This window comes from Simochromis diagramma, unplaced genomic scaffold, assembly GCF_900408965.1.
Source record: "Simochromis diagramma unplaced genomic scaffold, fSimDia1.1 OVJJ01000344.1, whole genome shotgun sequence".
NCBI classification, from domain to species: Eukaryota; Metazoa; Chordata; class Actinopteri; order Cichliformes; family Cichlidae; genus Simochromis; species Simochromis diagramma.
The window spans coordinates 3,123,463-3,142,824 of NW_024387375.1; the positions used below are offsets into that span (position 1 = coordinate 3,123,463).

At 40.3% G+C, this 19,362-nt stretch overlaps 2 protein-coding genes across 3 annotated transcripts; both read right to left on the bottom strand.

Annotated features, from left to right (window-relative positions):
* Positions 1-450: 450 nt before the first annotated feature.
* LOC120719410 (dehydrogenase/reductase SDR family member 11-like) lies at positions 451-4,647 on the bottom strand. The gene is made up of 7 exons (XM_040008549.1): positions 4,377-4,647; positions 2,731-2,940; positions 2,277-2,371; positions 1,461-1,590; positions 898-990; positions 748-813; positions 451-633 (listed from the first exon to the last, which is right to left on the bottom strand). The coding sequence occupies exons 1-7, from the start codon at positions 4,506-4,508 to the stop codon at positions 595-597; spliced, it is 765 nt and encodes a 254-aa protein (XP_039864483.1). The 5' UTR covers positions 4,509-4,647; the 3' UTR covers positions 451-594.
* Positions 4,648-7,194: 2,547 nt separating this feature from the next.
* Positions 7,195-11,955, bottom strand: LOC120719407 (dehydrogenase/reductase SDR family member 11-like). 2 transcript variants are annotated; one of them, XM_040008545.1, is made up of 7 exons: positions 11,498-11,955; positions 9,770-9,979; positions 9,443-9,537; positions 8,626-8,755; positions 8,416-8,508; positions 8,267-8,332; positions 7,195-8,151 (listed from the first exon to the last, which is right to left on the bottom strand). In XM_040008545.1, exons 1-7 carry the CDS (start codon positions 11,627-11,629, stop codon positions 8,086-8,088), a joined length of 792 nt encoding a protein of 263 aa, XP_039864479.1. In that variant the 5' UTR covers positions 11,630-11,955; the 3' UTR covers positions 7,195-8,085. The 2 variants fall into 2 exon arrangements, with proteins under 2 accessions (XP_039864479.1, XP_039864478.1); XM_040008544.1 differs by lacking the exon at positions 11,498-11,955 and adding an exon at positions 10,926-11,428.
* Between the last annotated feature and the right edge of the window lie 7,407 nt (positions 11,956-19,362).

The window sequence follows — 19,362 nt, forward strand, 5'->3', positions numbered from 1 at the left end:
ATGTGTAACTGTGTAACTATGAGACACTTCAAAAATGTCATTAATTGAAGTTAGGAGCTTTATTGCATTATAATTGCATTATGACACAAATCATCAGTGCATGGGTCATTTAGCAAGTTACTAAATCTCTAACAACAATATTCAAAATATGTTACTTTAGTTATTAGGATTTTATTTACCTTTTTTGTGAAAAGCTTCACTGAGCACATCAGACATTCTGTGTATTCTGAGACATTCAATATGTTTAAGTAACTCTGTTAACTAATATTCTCAGGACTTTACTTTCCCGTGTATTAGTCAGGTATTATATATTAACTTTACATTTTAATACTATTGTTGGCAGAGTGAAATATATTTTTGAGATAATGTTAAAATGACAATTAAATGTTTTCTACCATAAACTGTTGTTTATATCAGGTTTCCTTCAGTAAAATAAGAACACTCAACAAGCCCCCCACCATCATTTTATTTTATACATCAGTGAAAATTTTCAGTACAAACATCATAAGCCAAACTGTTTATAAATGTAGTAAATTAAAGTAAAGTAAAGTAAAGTAAAGTAGGTTCATTCAGGGGGAATCATGTAGGTCAAACCTAAGCTTGCTCAGTGCTTTTCATCAGAACATCTCCAATCTGAAAGAAAGATGTTTTTATATATTATTATACACAAAGTATTGACAATTAAATAGTAGATGAGGAAAAACAATAAGTCAGAATAAAAAAAGCATTAAAATTAGAGAAAGTCACCTGAACATGAGGAGGAGCTCTGAGCACGTAGGTAACAGCATTGGCAACATCTATTGCTTCCAGAGGCTGTCAGAGAAGTGAAAAATGGTTAATAGTTGTATCTGAGTAACCATATCAGCAGTACACGAACAGTACGAATAATAATGTTACCTTATATGCAGAGTATGCACCAGCTGCTTTAGCTGGATTGTCTTTGTAGAACCGTGATGCAAATTCAGTCTCCACTAAACCAGGAGAAATGCTCTGCAAAAAAAAAAAAGATAAGATAAGATGAGATTAAACTTTATTAATCCCTCAGGTGGGTTTCTCTGGATAATGAAGGAATTTCAAGAAGCACCTTGTGTATATTATAACAGGTAATACTGCTGTCTCAGACACTTTGTACATGTGTTTCTTAGAAGCTGATATTGGTGTTAAAGGCAGTCTTGTTGTACTTGTTGTACAGTCACTGTTGTACTTTGTCATGTTTCTCAGGTCTTTGTCTGAATTTCTACCAACATTACTTGTCAGGTTCTCATGTTATTGCTAAGGATTGTCTATTGCATTGGAGTCACACTGGGTTAAATATGTACACTTGGGTTTTAAGGGGTATTTATTATTTTCTTCTTTTTTGGGTTGTATGGAAGCCCCAAACGCAATTTCATTGTTCTTGACAATGACAATAAATAAATACTACAGTCTTGGAGCTGGGTGCAGTGTTTTTAAAGCCTTACTGTGGCTCGGATATGGCTCTTGTCTGCACGCAGCTCCTGCCTCAGACCCTCTGTCAGTGCGGTTACAGCATACTTTGTGGCGGTGTAGAAATGCAGATCAGCATAGGGAATCACACTATGCCCACACAAGCTGCAACAGAAGACAGTTCAGAAGAAGTCGTAACCTGGTCAGAATTTACCAACATGCACTCATCTGTAGGTTATTCTTTTAGAGACACGATTTGGAGTTTCTCATTGGCTTTTTTTAATTTCCAGAGAGAAATACCTGGTGCTGACAGGTTTAATCAGCATTGTTTGCTTTCCTTTTTTTTTTTTTTTTGGCTTGAATGCAACAGATAATCATTTGCTCCTTGTTATTGGGATAGAGCCATTGCCATTGTTATTACCCTCTTCTTTGCTTTTTCTATTGTTTGCTGTGAAAACAGTCATCTGTGTAGTGTTGACAACTTTCATGGATGCTTCCTAGACTTTCTTAGGTGAACCAGTCATTGTTAACTTATTAGAATTTATAGCACCACTTTGGTTGCCAGGTCACTCTGATAAAATAGGACTTCATGGTAAAATAAACATAATGATGCTAATACTGGAGGTTGCTATGTGTCATGGCACAGATAGCGAGCATTGGCGTGTTTGGGTTGAATGGGAAAGTCCTGCCCTCCAGCTTTAACAAAAGGTCCACTGTGAGGTCCATTGTGTAGTGTTGTCATAATCAGAGACTGACTGTTTAATAAAGATTATAAGATATAGTCTTTGTTTAATAATTAAACCAATTTCACAAGCATACCCGTCACAAAGCATTATTAAATAAAACTGCACCTGTTGATGTTTATGATGTGCCCATCGTCCACGTTTCTCTCTTTCATTGACTGATAAGCTTCACGCGTGCAGATGCTCAGTGCAAGAACATTCACCTGTAAGGAACGAAGCAGAGAAATAAACAGTAAAGAAAATGTATCTGGAATCAACACCTCCAAATAGCACATCTACTTATTGCGTCTCACACACAGTGGGTACAAAAATGCATTAAGACCACTGATCGGTGACCACACGCATCATGTTGTTACATTTTAATGACCTGTTGGGAAAACATTCATGTGAATCTTACATTCAATTCAATTCAATTTTATTTATATAGCACCAAATCACAACAGCAGTTGCCTCGAGGCGCTTTATATTGTACAGTAGATCGTACAAGAATAGATACAGAGAAAAACCCACAGAAATCACACACTACAACATTCGTAGACCAAACCAAGATGTGAGCTCTTACATCCATCATGTTCTTCCAGCTGCTGGTTTTGCCACTTAGCAGAGGTTCTGGATGAGATAAGCCAGCATTGTTGATGCAGACGTCCACACCTTTGTGCTGCTCTTTGATCGCTGCAAACATGGCCAGAATCTCCTCCTCTTTGGTCAAATCGCACTTGAAAGGAAACAAAACACCAGGATGACCGGCACTCTGACACTCTGCTGCCAGTTTCTGAAACCAAGAAGAAAAAGATGACAGACTTCAGAATCCATTTTGTGTTTTTAAAGTGTATGAATTTGCCATTCAAATGTTATTTTTCCACAGTCCTACACAGCAAAATCTCCAGTGTTAATTTAACACTGGAGATTTTGCTGTGTAGGTCTGTGACCCAGTGTTTTGGTTTAAGTTTTATTCCTTGAATTATTGTTCTCTGTTATATTATGTTTATAGTTCATGGTTTCTGTTCTTGTTCTGTGCCTCATGTTTCCTTGTCTCTGTGTGAAGCCCGTGTTTTTGAGCCTGTGTCGGTAAGTTCAATCGGTGTATTTCCTGTTTTACTTTGGTAGTCTTCAGTCTGTGTGCGTCAGGTTCTGTTTTGCTCTCCTGTTTCACTGTGTTTCCCAGGTGTTTGCTCTTTGCCTTGTTCCCCTTTTGTATTTACTGTGTGTTTGCCTTTGCTGTAAAGTTACTGCAAATATGTAGATTGGAGTTTTCATTCTGGATATCAGAACTCAATAACTAACAGTGCATTTTCTTTTTAGCGTATCATCTGACTCTAGCATATTCTTCTGTCATGCCAATTAACCTTCACTACATCCATGAATCTTCTCTGCGGTCTTCTTCTTTACTTTCTGCCTGGAACTATCCATATCCTTTGTCCTATATATCCACTATCCTTCCTCTGCACATTTCCATACCCTCTCAGCCTTGCATCTCTAACTTTGTCTCCAAACAGTTCAACGTGAGTTGTTCTTCTGATATGCTCATTTCTTCTTTCTCCATCATATCAGTCAGCTGCCTCCCTTTACTAGTCACAGTTCCATCATTTAAAATCCTTATTCTCACTTCAAAAAGAATCTTAGCAGCTTGTCTGTGTTTAGGTGTTCTACTAACTTGTGTGTGTTGTCTGGGCCTTCCCAGTGTGAACATCTCACAATGGGCATATTTCATTGGCCTAATAATCACTATATTATGGAGGAGTGTGATTATATGATGATACCTACAAAAAACATTTTTATCTTGCTGTGAACTGAACATTCGGTACACTTTACACAAGTAAATCAAAAGAACTGTACAAAGGCAAATCAATGAGAGTAATGAGAGTAAAAAAAAATACAGCCGGAAACATATGTTTCCGGCTTTTTTCTTGTATTTTTTTTTCTTTCTTTTGCGTAAGTTGTTAACAATAGAGTCACAGAGTTTGATTTACAGAGCTGTAATACAGGGTGTGCTGGCTGCTGGCCAGCCTCTCTATGTTATGTAAGTCTGACACAGCTGGAAATGTTATGCAAAACGGTAACTTTAACATCACAATTTACTTCTCTGCTCGAGTCACTTACACAAATACCCGGTATGCCAGATAAGAGCATACCGGGTATACGCAGTCCAGCCCTGTATAGAGGTTAAATTACTCTATGCGTAAACTGAGTTTTCACTTCAAAACAAACCTGGATTTTTCCGACGTCCCTGGCGCAGCCCACCACTTTCATTCCGAGCCGGACCAGCTCTACTGCCACAGCCGCTCCAATCCCAGCCGAGGCTCCGGTCACCAGAGCCACTCTGCCCCTCCAGCGCTCCATCACAGCCCGGACACCGGTAACCTACTACACGCACGAAAAGCACCACAAGTATGAAGAATCTGCCGCAGAATGACCGCGGAGCGTCAGCTGTAATGCATCGATGAGAAGTCGATGTACTGTTCTGTGTGCTGCGTTAAAGTCATGTTCACACTGTAGGAGAAAAAAAGTTTTCTGTAGTGATAAAATGCTGAAACACTGGCGGTAATGCACTCGTAACAAAAAATATTAAATCAAATTAAACTATTTCTGTCTGTTTCGGCTTTTCCTGCACATATTTGCATAGGTAAATGCCACTTTGAAATCCACAGAACAGTTCGTAGCTGTTGCTTCACTTTCATTTGCAATGTACACTAGTCTCTATTTATTTATTTTTGTTATGGTCTCCCTTGGCCCAGTATATTTCTCTCTTAAAAATCAGACACATTAAGACACCGACGTGGCGCTTAGAGCATGCTGAGATTAAATCTACACATCTACAGAGATGCAGCGTAACAACAGTTTAAGTTTAATATTTAAGAGACAAAAAAGACCTTTAAAGTCATTATTTTGTTTCTTTTTAAATCAAATTTGTTAACCTGGATGGTTCCTACTAATAACTGTCCAGCATTTTAAGAAGGGTTTTCCTGTCACAGAAGGTTCAAGAGCAGAGAAGCAAACAGATTAAAAAACGACTGAAACCAAACTCTTTATTCCACAGATGAAATATTTCCAAGCACAATGAACAGACGCAAACACACCAGAGTCCTGAGGCCTGCACTTGAGCAGGTCATGTTGATGATAAGTAATAAATGAATTTTTAAAACAATCTTATTATTTTTTAGGTCTTAATATATGATCCTAAAACAGCAGAGCATTCTCATTCCCAACGTGTGTCACGGCCCGAGGCCTCTCATCAGAAGGGTGAAAGGTACCCTTCCAACGTGTTTAAAACAGGGCACCTACTTTTATTTGTAGACCTTATATGAACTCTGGGCTATGTTGTGGGATTGTCTTTATTATGTAGTTTAGATTAAGATGGTTTAAAGTTACTTGCTATGTGGTTTACAAACGTTATGGGTTCTTTATGGGCATTTGAGTATTCAACTACTTTTGTTTGTATTTAGAAGTGATGGGCCATTGGACTCTAACTGCCAGTTACCTCTATCTGAATTCTGTACATCATTAATACACGTTCAATTCCTTTTAAATGATCGTTCCTTATTGAACTTATGTTATTTCATCAGGGTTGTGTTTACTGCCAGATTCTTCATGTGGTCAATACTGGTTTATAAGGCATTTCTATTGCTTGGGACACCAATCTATTCTGACTTTAAGAAGAAAAGGTTTCTTCATATATAAACTGGACATGTCAGATATCAGTTATTCAGATTACTTTAGCTGACTTTAGCTGACAAAGATATAATTGATCTGCTCTTTGACACTGAAGATTAAGATTTGTATTTTCCTTTTTATTTTTTGTAAAACAACACAGTCAGTCATGCCCATGCATACCATTTATCATGGTACTGCTAAATTAGCAGAACAGCAAAGATATTCTCTATAACACCGTTGAGACTGTGCATGTATGGGTGCAGCAACCCGAGGGACCTGGGCTAAATCTGTCTAACCTGAATGGACAGGATTTGCTGTCTCATGCTCCCAACAGTGACAAATACACAAGCAAAAAGCAAAACTAGAGAAAAATCATCCAGGAGGGATCAGAAGAGAGCAATGGCCTCTGGTAAAACTGTTTGCAAAACCATTTCATTTACAGGGGTTGTCTTGTTGTTGCCATCTCTTCAGGGCACCATGGTTACTGTCATGTGCACAAAAGCGGATTAAATGGATTCACAACAGATTATGCTTCCTAGATGGGGTCAGTGATATGTTAAAGAAATCGCTCATTAAGGTCTAGTAGCTCTCAAATGTCAGCAGAGTGTGACAGAGTGTTTTATAAAAACAAATATAAAATCGAATTAATATTTAAACCACGCTGTAAAAAAGAATTACTTGACTTCGCTGCACTCAAATGAAGTCCAGAGTCACCAGATTTCAATCCAACGGGATGTGGGAACTTAAAAGATTCACATTACGGATGTGCATCTAAAAAATCTGCAGCAACTGTGTGACCAAAATCTTAGTAGGAGTGTTTCCAGCACCTTGTTGACTCTGCCATTTAGAGTTTAAGCCGATCTGAAGGCAAAAGGGGTCCAACTTTGTAATAGCAAGCTGTATCTAATAAAGCAGCTGGTGACTGTTTTTCAGGCAACACTTTAACAAAATTAATATTTTATTACAGCAGTTAATTATGTTGATCATTTTCATGAACGAGTGTTGATGGCTTTATCTTCTCTCGTTTCATAAAGGATGACCCAATGTATCAAATGCCAAAGGAGGAACGGCCCTTTGAATTCAAACAGCTCTTACTGTGGCCGCCACACAGATATTTCTGTCACTTCACTCAGTTTGTGTGTTCTGGGAAATTCAATATGTTTAAATAACATAACATTAACATTCTCAGGACTTTTTACATTTACTTTCACATGTATTAGTAGTATGTTATTCATTAACGGTATCCAAATATTTCAGCTATTTTTCAGCCCTTTCTGTGCCATACAATGTATAAATTTAATTTCCTTTAAATAATACATAATAATTATGTAGATACATAATTTTCTAATAAAAAAAATAACAGAGTGCAACAAAGTTTCCTTGAACACCATTTTATTAGATGAATTAGTGAAATTATTCAGAACAAACATCATAAAGTTATTTAAGGACCAGATCATAAACTGTCCCCTGTGTTTCAGTCATTACTCACATTACCTGTGAGATGCTACTCTGTAAGATTCCCTGAAGTACACTATCATATAATTACCAAGAACAACATGACCTTAAGCTATAGCCCCACACACTGACACAAATCCCTAACTTACGTGGATACGCATTTCTTTTAGCGTTTAATTCTAAACGCTGAAAACCAGCTCTAACACTGTTTAAAAAAAGACTGCCACTGTGATTACACTGTAGAAACAGGTAGAGTGGGTAGAAATGGAACCTCCAACCTCATCACTGCATTTGTTAGATGTTTAAGATGAGGCTCTGGCTGCTGGGCTGGGGTTAGCATACACTCAGCTTTAATATCTCTCTGGGCTTTTAACTAGCCTTGTGTTTGCATGGTGTGTGTGCAGATATTTGCAAAGAGCTAATGTTGAGTTAGTTGTATAATGCAGTTGCTTCCATCATGGATGCAGTTTGTGCTTTTACCATTGTGCTCTTGTCAATTCATGCAATACAAGAAATACAAGTAATGTCCTTATTTTTACTCCTCAGAAGTTGATTCCCATTTTACAATTTTCCTGCTGCTTACACACGAACTAAAATCAGCTGGTTATAGAGCAACAGCACGACATGATTAACAGTTTTTTCTTTCTATTTGGCCATCCTCCAGATGATTGGAAGAACCTTTAAAAGGCCAGTAGTGCTATAATTGTTACAACTGTGTTGTATTACTGAAAAATGTAATCTGATTACAGCAGCATGTTACACCCAATGCTGGTCGTCAGTTTCATAAAGGAGAAGAATTGGTCTTATTAATTCAGGAGCGTCTCGTGGTGCAACTGTAAGACTTCTGCTCTGTTGCTAGCATCTGAACCTCTCCAATCTGAAAGAAAAGTTATGTTAATGTTACCTTATTATAACGCCACATAATACAAGAAAACAAAAAAGTTAAATAAGTCACAATTAAAAGAAAATGAAAACAAAAGTAAATCACAAACCAGAACATGAGGAGGGGCACCGAGCACGTATATAACAGCGTTGACAACATCTTTTGCTTCCAAAGGCTGCAAGAGAAATGAAAATATTATTTTTTTTAATCCGAGTAATCATCTAAATAGTACATGAACTGCCGAAATAATAATCTTACCTTATATGCAGAGAAAACTCTGGCTTTTATATCTGGATTGTTGCTATAGAGCCGCAAAGAAAATTCAGTCTTCACTAAGCTGGGAGAAATGCTCTGCAAAAGAGTAGATACTGAAAAGAACTTCAGGAAGCATTGTGCATGTGTGTCATAGAAGCTTATATTGGTGGTAAAGGCAGCCTTGGAACTGGTTACAATGTTTTAAAGCCTTACTGTGGCTCGGATATGGGTGTTTTCTGCACGGAGCTCCTGCCTTAAGCCCTCAGTCAGAGCGGTTACAGCAAACTTGGTGGCGGTGTAGAAATGTAGATCAGCATGGGGAATCACATAATGTCCACATACACTAAAACAGCAGGCAATTTGTTAGCTTTTACACAGATGGGCATTAAACAACATGTATTGATCTTTAAGCTATTCTTTTAAAGCCATGTCTGATTGATTCAAGAAAATCTGTGGCCCACCACAGAGCTGTATCAGGTCTGTAACAATCATTTTGTTTTGATGATTTGATAATGATAATTCCTGAGCTGTGCACCTTTTCCAGCGCAGACATTTTTTCTGTGTGTTCCATGTGAGCCAAGAGGTTTTTGGATTCTCTTGGCGGTTTACTGTTCTGTTGTTGGTCCTTCAGGGTTTCATTTTCTAGCCATAATTCCTGTTTGGTTTTCTGTGATTTTATCATCAGCTTAGATTTTGCTTTCTTTCATATTTCTCAGGTATAGTTATCATTTAATAAATCAACAGATTAACTAAATCACTTTTTTCTGATTTAGCTCAGCTGTTATCCCTGACACTTTTTCTTATGGACTGTGTGCTGGCTAAGAATAAATGAGGCATCTTTGGTTCCTGCCCTCTGCCTCTCTGCATCCTGCATTTGGATGCATCTCTTCAAGATTCTAAAACCGTAACAGTAAGTTTTTCTATCATTGTTAATGTAGCAGGAATGTTGTATCATAACTATGTGTAGATGAAACCAACAGTGTATGCGACATGCGGGCTCGTCATTGTACATCAGCAAATAAAAATGCACCTGTTTATGTTTATGATGTGCCCATCGTCAACATGTCTCTCTTTCATTGACTGATATGCTTCACGCGCGCAGATACTCAATCCAAAAACGTTCACCTGCAAGAGACCGAGAAGAAGAAAAAAACTTTACATTTAATCATTTCTTCTTGTGCACAAGTGTAAATTAACCCCACAGTGTTAATTCTTACTCAGGTGCAACATTAAAAGCACTGATAGGTTACATTTATTATTTTAATTTATTGTTCTGGTGGGACACCCTTGATGTTACTTTGAAAGAAATCACAAACATCGCTGCAGACCAATCCAGGAGATAACACTGAGCTCTTACATCCATCATGTTCTTCCAGCCGCTGGTTTTGCCACTTAGCAGCGGCTCTGGGTGAGCCAAGCCGGCGTTGTTGATGCACACGTCCACGCCTCTGTGCTGCTCTTTGATCGCTGCAAACATGGACAGAATCTCCTCTTCGTTGGTCAAGTCACACTTGAAAGGCACCAGAACACCAGAGTGGCCGGCGCTCTGACACTCTGCTGCCAGTTTCTGAAACCAAGCAGGAAACAAAAACAGACTTCAGAATCCCATGTGTGTTTAATGTATGTAAAAATCGTTCACAATTTAGATTTATATAAACTTAGTGTAAATAAGTAGATTTAAGTTTTCACTTTGCATATCACCTGTAAGTTTACAGATTGAAGTCAACTGAAGAATCATTACCCAAAGTCTTAAAGGGAAAAAAAAGCTGCACAAATGCCGTTTTAACATAAAGCTGCCGTCATATTCTGTCTGAAAAGATGACAGACTTCAGGATTCCCTTTGTGTGTTTGCTCTGTGTTTCAATCTACCATTTAAACATTTACAGTGAGGAACATAAGTATTTGAAAAACCTGCGATTTTGCAAGTTCTCCCACTTAGAAATCATGGAGTGGTCTGATATTCACAATGTAGGTGCATTCCCTCCGTGAGATACAGCATTTAAAACACAATTCAGGAAATCACATTGTATGATTTTCAAAGAAGCAAGAATTCTGGCTCTCAAAGACCTGTTACTATGCCTTTAAAAAGTCCACGTCTACTCCACTTATTAATCTAAATTAGTAGCACCTGTCTGAGCTTTTTAAAGACACCTGTCCACCCTACAGCCAGTCAGACTCCAACTGCCTCCATGGGCAAGACCACAGAGCTGTCAAAAGAAATCAGAGATAAAATTGTGGACCTCCACAAGGCTGGAAAGGGCTACGGGGCAATTGCCAAGCAGCAATTGTTAGAAAACGGAAGAGGCTAAAGACGACTGTCTCCCTTGGACTGGGCCTCCATACAAGATCTCACTTCATGGGGTATCACTGATGATAAGAAAGGTGAGGAATCAGCCCTCAACTACACGGGAGGAGCTGGTTAATGTAATGAAGAGAGCTGGGACCACAGTTTTAGAGGTCACTGTCAGTAGAACACTACGTGGTCTCAAATCATGCATTGCATGGAAGGTTACCCTGCTCAAGTCATCACATGTCCAGGCCCGTCTGAAGTTTGACAGTGACGATCTGGATGATCCAGAGGAGGTGTGGGAGAAAGTCATGTGGTCAGATGAGACCAAAATAGAACTTTTTGGTCTAAACTTCACTTGCAGAGGAAAAAGAAGGATGAGTTGCATCCCAAGAACACCATCCCTACTGTGAAGATTTGGGGGTGGAAACATCATGCTTTTCTGCGAAAGGGACAGGATGAATGAGGTCACCATTCAGAATTCTTGCTGATTTCCAAGTGTTCAAATACTTACGTGCAGCAGTGCAATACAAATAAATTTTTGCTTGAGGCTCTTTGTGAACAGCTCACAAAGAGTATACTATACAGCAGGCACATGATTATGCAGTGATGCCTGCCAAAGACATTTCTGTGGTTTTGAGGTGTGACACAAACTGTGAATTGCACAATCAACACATAGATGTATTTTTCTCATAAACCTAACTCTGCTGAAAAATGATCCTCATAGCATTAAATATCAACCAATACTTCGTGACAGAGTCACTTTACATTAAATTACTCCCCGCAGAAACTGCAAACCTGTATTTTTCCGACGTCCCTGGCGCAGCCCACCACTTTCATTCCGAGCCGTGCCAGCTCTACAGCTATAGCCGCCCCAATCCCGACCGAGGCTCCGGTCACCAGAGCCACTCTGCCCCGCCAGCGCTCCATCACAGCCCGGACGCCGGTGTTCAGACACGCACGAAAGAACAAGGAAAGAATCACAAGTATAAAGAGAGCGTGAGTGACGAGTGTCCTGTGATATAAAGCATTTATATAAACATCTCAAACATAACTGACACCGAGGCTGCAGCACATTGGCACAGCAGAACTCCTCCTCCTCCTGAGTGTACCCTGGTGCCACGCTACGCCCCACGCTCTAAAAGAGGTTTGTGTGCTGCATTAAAATCAGGTGCAAACACAGGAAAACAGATCAATCAGCTCTGTTGTTGTAATTAAATACTTCAAGGGAATTCAGATTGCACAAACTGATCAAAAGCAAGTAAAACTCCGACTTAAATTTAAGAGTCACATCTAGTATTAGTATTTATTTCAGTACTGGCTAGACATTCCTTTGCACCATCTAATGTGCTTCTAAACGGACACAGGAAAAGTTGAGTTTATATAACGATAAATAGATGGATAGATTTATGCAAATATTTTTAGGATTGGTTTGTTCACTTATTTGCAGGTATTCGTAATGTGGAATCATAGCTGGACTGGCCATCGGGCATACCGGGCATTTGCCCGGTGGGCCGCATGCGATTTTTTTGTTTTTATGGGCCGATTGTTTTTTTTTTTTTGTTTTTTTTTTTTTTTAGGAAGGGTATAAATAATGAAAGGTGTTGGATTGGCCAATTGGTCATGATCGACTCTGGGCTGGACCAATTACAGCCGAGGAGGTCGGATGCACCCTCCCCCTTGTTTAGCAATCTTATAGACGAACTAAAGAAAATGGAGAACAAAAAAAGGAAAGGAGGTGCAGAAAAAATCAGGGCCAAAAAGAAACAAGCCCTTCAGGCAGACGCTGCCAAATGTGTAAAAATAACTGAATTGTTTGGTGGTAGCTATGGCATAGCTTCCACAGATTTAGCAACATCAGCAAGTGGTGGAGGCCAGCAGGTGGATAAGGGAAAGGGGAGGCAAGAGGAGGAGAGACCGAGGCGGCCGCCGGTCATAGTGGCAGAGGAACTGAACTTCAGGTAAGAAGTTATGACCAGGGGCCCGTTCTTCGTACGTCGCTTACTACATCCAAGATCAAATGACACATCCAAGACCAAATCATCGCGCTAACCGTGAGCTCGCTAATCCGGTTCTCCGAACACACCTGCTGTTGACGATCAGTACAGCTGGATGAAGTAATGTGAGATCACTGGGTGTTGTAAAAGGGACTACGCATCGATAGTAGAAACATTGATCGGCAACCCTCTGATTGGTCGGCGAAAATGTCGAAGGAGAGCGCTCGGTATTTTTCGGCAGCAGAGCAAGGACTCTTGATTGCGGGATTTCAGGAGTTTCAGAGTTTAATCAGAACGAAAGGGAACACTGCAAAGGCTGCAAAAGCAAGGAGAGAGGGCTGGCAGAAAGTTGCTGACAAATTAAACTCGTAAGTGATTTAATAATAACAATAATAACTGAGTGGATTGATATAGCGCTTTTCAAGGCACCCAAAGCGCTTTACAATGCCACTATTCAGTCACTCTCACATTCACACACTGGTGGAGGCAGCTACGGTTGTAGCCACAGCTGCCCTGGGGCAGACTGACAGAAGCCAGGCTGCCATATCGCGCCATCGGCCCCTCTGGCCAACACCAGTAGGCGGTAGGGTAGATTTATCATATCACACTATATTATCCAATATTATATTACATCATAATATGTTATATTATATCCCCTTACACATTAGAGCCACAACAGGACCCACTAGAACATGGGAACAAGTAAAAGTGAAATATAAGAATATTCTACAGAATGGTAATATTTATCACTTATATTGCTTTTCGTCTCTTGAAAAGAGACCCTGAAATAATCTGTTTGTTTGTTCATAACAGCAACCAAGAAAAGGGCAGAGCACAAAAAGACAGGTGGTGGTCCTGCACCCCCTCGTCAACAAGTTGGTTAAGTGAATAATACCCTCACGGGAATATCGATATCTCTCAATGAGCACACTGTCGCGCTGAGCTAAAGGATCCTGCCTGTCCCGCAATATACGCTGAATTCTGAGGACTCTCCTTATCAATCTTGCACCTTCCGCAATGGGTGGCTCGCGTAAACGGACAGGACATGGCTGCGACAGGCTTCCCAAATCCACCTTCGCTTTTATAGCCGTGGTCTCTCATCTTGATTACACAAAGTAATTTGCAATTACTACTCTGAAATATGAATTACATCTGTAATAATCACATACATGTAATATAATGTTAATAGTACATTTCCCTTTTTTAGGAAATGACCTGTATGTATCTGTGTGAAATCAATAACAGGATCAGGTGCTGCATTATCTTTAGTTACATTGATGTTATTTATTTATGGTGAAACAGTGGTGGAATATCGCTGTTGCTTACGTATAAATGAAGCGGACATACCTGCGTGGCCGCGATCTAATCCTGTTTACATAAAGTAAACCTGCTCGGGAGCAGGTTTACGCTTACGGCTCTGTTGCTATGGCAGCAAGTCCCGGATGAGCTTCGGGGAACCGAACGATCCGAGATCACGCGAAATCGTCAACAATCAAATCCAGCTAACTTACTTAGCGAGGTACGAAGAACGGGCCCCTGGGCCCTATTTCAGGAAGCCGGTTTAGAAAACTCAGAGTGAAAAACGATACTCAGGGTTGAGTAACCCCGAACTGTCCAATTCGGAATATTCGGTTTCAGAAAGGCTGATAACAATTAGTTCAATCAACGCGGAGTTGCTTTAACCCCAAGTTAAGCGCGCGCACGAGGATACATAAAGCCCTGATTAGTGGAGCACAGATTAAGCGAGTCACCATGGAGACGGAGGGAAAGAAGGCGCGGTCAATGTATTTTACAGCGCTTGAGGCCGAAATTCTGATGGCAGCATATGCCGATAACATGCAAATTTTGCAGAAAAAAGTAACACAGCCTCAGCTGCAAAAGAAAGGGAGCATGCATGGCAAAACATAGCCGACAGAGTCAATGCGTGAGTGTTAATTTAAACATTGATCTAGGGATTTCCACCCATTTAACACGTTATTTTATTATATTTTATTTTTTATTTTATACATTTTATTTCGTGATGTGATGTGAGCGCAGGTGCAACCCAACAGGCCCCAAACGTTCATGGCAGCAAGTAAAAATGAAATATAAAAATATAGTCCAAACAGGTAAGGTGTAATTGTATTATGAGCCATAGTGCTTGGTCTGTTTGTCCCATGTAAATCAATTGCAGTTAGTGGCTACATTAATTTCCCCTCTGTAAGCACTTATTGAAATTATCTGAGCACATTACAAGTACATATTTGCTTACCCTGTATGCTCAAATGTGACCCGTTATAGCCAACAGAAAAAAAGCGGAGGCCCGAAAAACAGGTGGGAGTCCTCCACCATCACCACTCACAGAGGCTGAGCAGTTGGCTTCCACATTTGTGATAATGTTGGCAGCATCACATATGATCTGCACAGTGCAGAGAACACAAATTAGCATCCATTACTATAATGAAATAATTTGTTAGTTTGAAATGCTACAGGGAACTATGTACCTGTACATTAATGCTGTGGAAAGACTTCCTGTTCACATAGTCTCCTTCATTTACTGAAGGAGCAATGATTGGAATGTGAGTGCCATCTATACAGCCAATCACGCCTGGGAACCGTGAAAATAAATGTAAAATTTAAGTAGTAGTTCAAGTATCACCACATCATGAATTAAGTTTCATTCATCCTGATACCTGCAATTTTGTGGAATCCCTCTTTGATAAATCTTGTGGGTCTATGACCGGGGAACACCACAAACGAGTACACGAGACGTTTCAGTGCAACTGTAACATTCCTGACTGCCCGACAGACGGTAGCCTTGGAAACGTGCTCAGCGTCACCAATATTATACAGGAAGCTCCCGTTTGCAAAAAACCAAAGTGCAATACAAATAATATGTACAGAACTGAGAGGATGTCCGCGATGTGTCACATGAGCAATATTAGGCCTGAGGATGTTATTCAAATAAATTATAGATTGTGCTGAAAAACGGTAACGTTCACACAGGAACTCATCAGGAAATGATAAAATGTCCAAACGCGCTCTCGGCGGAGAGCTCTGCGGAGAATTTGGGCCGGTTTGCACTAAACCGGCTTCCTGAAACAGGGCCCAGGGCCCTGTTTCAGGAAGCCGGTTTAGTGGAAAAACTGAGTAAGTATACCCTGAGTTAACGAAAACTCTGGTTTTTCGGTTTCACAAAGCGAGTTCAGATGAAGCCTCAGTGAGTCACCATGACGACACACTCCGTGAAGCTAACCTGCCCCCTAGCAGGTTTACTACAACTAACCCTGACTGTCTCCGCCCCTTTGTCGGAAACCTGACAGTAGGAAGTGTCGGACATGGCGTGCCCCTGCCTTGAAGAGCCAGTAGATCGTGAAGCCCGAATTCTCTGCAGAGCTCTCCGCCGGGAGAGAGTGATTAGAGCGCGTTTGGACATTTTATCATTTCCTGATGATTTTCTGTGCGAACGTTACCGTTTCTCAGCACAATCTATAAGTTATTTGGATAACATCCTCAGGCCATATATTACGCATGTGACACATCGCGGACATGCTCTCAGTTCATTACATATTATTTGTATTGCACTTCGGTTTTTTGCAAACGGGAGCTTCCTGTATAATATTGGTGACGCTGAGCACGTTTCCAAGGCTACCGTCTGTCGGGCAGTCAGGAATGTTACAGTTGCACTGAAACGTCTCCTGTACTCGTCTGTGGTGTTCCCCGGTCACAGACCCACAAGATTTATCAAAGAGGGATTCCACAAAATTGCAGGTATCAGGATGACCAAAACTTAATTTATGATGTGGTGATACTTGGACTACTACTTAAATTTTACATTTATTTTCACGGTTCCCAGGCGTGATTGGCTGTACAGATGGCACTCACATTCCAATCATTGCTCCTTCAGTAAATGAAGGAGACTATGTGAACAGGAAGTCTTTCCACAGCATTAATGTACAGGTACATAGTTCCCTGTAGCATTTCAAACTAACATATTATTTCATTATAGTAATGGATGCTAATTTGTGTTCTCTGCACTGTGAAGATCATATATGATGCTGCCAACATTATCACAAATGTGGAAGCCAAGTGGCCAGGCTCTGTCCATGACTCACAAATATTCCGTGAATGTACACTGAGCACAAAATTTGGACATGGTGAGTTGAGAATACTTTAAAATATATAAAGACCAATTGCTTCAGGACATTTGAACTGAAGTGTATCCTTCTGTCTTAGGAGAGTTCACTGGCTACTTGCTTGGTGATAGGGGGTATCCATGTTTACCCTATTTGCTTACCCCTTACCCTGACCCTGAACTGGGCCCACAGCAGCGATATAATCTGGCTAATTGCAGGACAAGAGCCAGAATTGAAATGACTATCGGAATGCTTAAGGCCCGGTTCCAGTGCCTGCAAAGACTCAGGGTCACCCCAGAAAGGGCATGTGACATTATTGTGGCATGTGTGATTCTTCACAACATTGCCACAATTAGAGGAGAACACTGTCCTTCTGAACCAAACATCAGCAGTGATCCAAACCATGAACATCCTGACCCTCCCACGGACATACAAGATGGAAGCGCAGTCAGAGACACCATATGTCACAATCATTTCTTTTGACCCATCACCTCAACATGTTGAAAGAAGAATAAACAGATTTTGTGTTCAACTGGCTTTATTGGTCGCCTGTGTTTCCTGTACACAAAGTATTAAAAGATGTAAACCTCATAAAGTGTCTCTGTTGCTTCCTCCTCTGTAACAGCTGTCAATGTTTCTTCATTATTTTCCTGTAGTAAAGAAATAAACAACATTGCTGTTCTACTGTAAACTCATGTAATCTGTGGAGTATTACTCACAACTGCATGTTGGTCTGGCTCAACAGGAGGCTGCACCAGATGCAGTACACCACCACCATCAACTTATAGTATATGAGGTTTATACAGGTCACTTATAACTTACAAGGGACCAAATGGCAATTAACAAACATACCAATCACCTTACACTTCATTGTCATATTGCTCTCAAAGACAACCAAGACTGAGGGAAGGCAAAATCAGTAGGAAAATAACTTCACTACAAAATAATCCATTATGGTAAAGAGTTTATCAAATGAATGAGTAGCACTGCAAAGGTGACTGTGAAGACAGGATGTATGCACATCATGTCTTATTTTGAATTTACCCCCTATGTAGGCACTTGTGTCTTGCAGGGTTATTGACTCAGAGGATGTCCCCGCAGAGATGCCTTCGGCCACAGGGCGCCCACTGTTTTGGCTGAGGGCCAACTGCTCAGCCTCTGTGAGTGGTGGTGGTGGAGGACCCCCACCTGTTTTTCGGGCCTCCGCTTTTTTTCTGTTGGCTATAACGGGTCACATTTGAGCATACAGAGTAAGCAAATATGTACTTGTAATGTGCTCAGATAATTTCAATAAGTGCTTACAGAAAGAAAATTAATGTAGCCTCTAACTGCAATTGATTTACATGGGACAAACAGACCAAGCACTATGGCCCATAATACAATTACACCTCACCTGTTTGGACTATATTTTTATATTTCATTTTTACTTGCTGCCAGAAACGTTTGGGGCCTGTTGGGTTGCACCTGCGCTCACATCACGTCACAAAATAAAATGTATAAAATAAAAAATAAAATATAATAAATAACGTGTTAAATGGGTGGAAATCCCTAGATCAATGTTTAAATTAACACTCACGCATTGACTCTGTCGGCTATGTTTTGCCATGCATGCTCCCTTTCTTTTGCAGCTGAGGCTGTGTTACTTTTTTTCTGCAAAATTTGCATGTTATCGGCATATGCTGCCATCAGAATTTCGGCGTCAAGCGCTGTAAAATACATTGACCGCGCCTTCTTTCCCTCCGTCTCCATGGTGACTCGCTTAATCTGTGCTCCACTGATCAGGGCTTTATGTATCCTCGTGCGCGAGCTTAACTTGGGGTTAAAGCAACTCCGCGTTGATTGAACTACTTGTTATCAGCCTTTCTGAAACCGAATATTCCGAGTTGGACAGTTCGGGGTTACTCAACCCTGAGTATCGTTTTTCACTCTGAGTTTTCTAAACCGGCTTCCTGAAACAGGGCCCTGCTGTCTATCTGTGTCAGATATAAACCAAGTTTAGTTGTAGTTTGTTTTCGTTGTGTTGACTTTTTACAGTCGCTTAGAATAACTGGCACTGCGTACTAGCTAGCATGACGGAGTTTATATACTGCTGGGCGGGTGCTATGAAGTTACTGATAGTAAATTTTATTTTATGCTTAAGGTTAGTTTCTCAAACTCCTCAAAATCTCAACAAATTGTGCCAATCCTTACATGTTGCACCAGGCTGATTTATCATCAAAAGTGGAGAAGACAGAAGAGCAGCAGAGAGAGATGGAGCAAGAGAGAGAAATAAAAGAGCAGGAGAGAGAGATGGAGATGGAGAGATGACTTTATGTCATCCATGAGGGATGCATTTGACATATGTTTCACATATTATAGCCCAACAAGTTACTTATAGCAATTTAAATATGAGCAATCAGTTTATGGCAAATACCGGAAATCAGTTTTTGGCACAACACCGGCTATTGCAGTTAATAATACAACAGCTTCTTGCCATTTTTTGTGTTTCTTTTTATCGCTGTGTAACTGAGTTTAATTGAAAGCCTGCATGCGCTAGTACCTCTTGCCACAA

What these genes read in the sequence shown, in the direction of transcription:
- LOC120719410 (XM_040008549.1), bottom strand. Translation starts at nt 4,508, where the DNA reads ATGGAGCGCTGGAGGGGCAGAGTGGCTCTGGTGACCGGAGCCTCGGCT. An exon ending in GGGACGTCGGAAAAATCCAG is followed by an intron (nt 2,941 to 4,376) that starts GTTTGTTTTGAA and finishes TCTTGGTTTCAG; the next exon opens with AAACTGGCAGCAGAGTGTCA. An exon ending in GCTGGAAGAACATGATGGAT is followed by an intron (nt 2,372 to 2,730) that starts GTAAGAGCTCAC and finishes CGTTCCTTACAG; the next exon opens with GTGAATGTTCTTGCACTGAG.
- LOC120719407 (XM_040008544.1), bottom strand. Translation starts at nt 11,174, where the DNA reads ATGGTGACCTCATTCATCCTGTCCCTTTCGCAGAAAAGCATGATGTTT. An exon ending in CATGTGATGACTTGAGCAGG is followed by an intron (nt 9,980 to 10,925) that starts GTAACCTTCCAT and finishes GCTTGGTTTCAG; the next exon opens with AAACTGGCAGCAGAGTGTCA. An exon ending in GAGTTTTCTCTGCATATAAG is followed by an intron (nt 8,333 to 8,415) that starts GTAAGATTATTA and finishes TTTCTCTTGCAG; the next exon opens with CCTTTGGAAGCAAAAGATGT.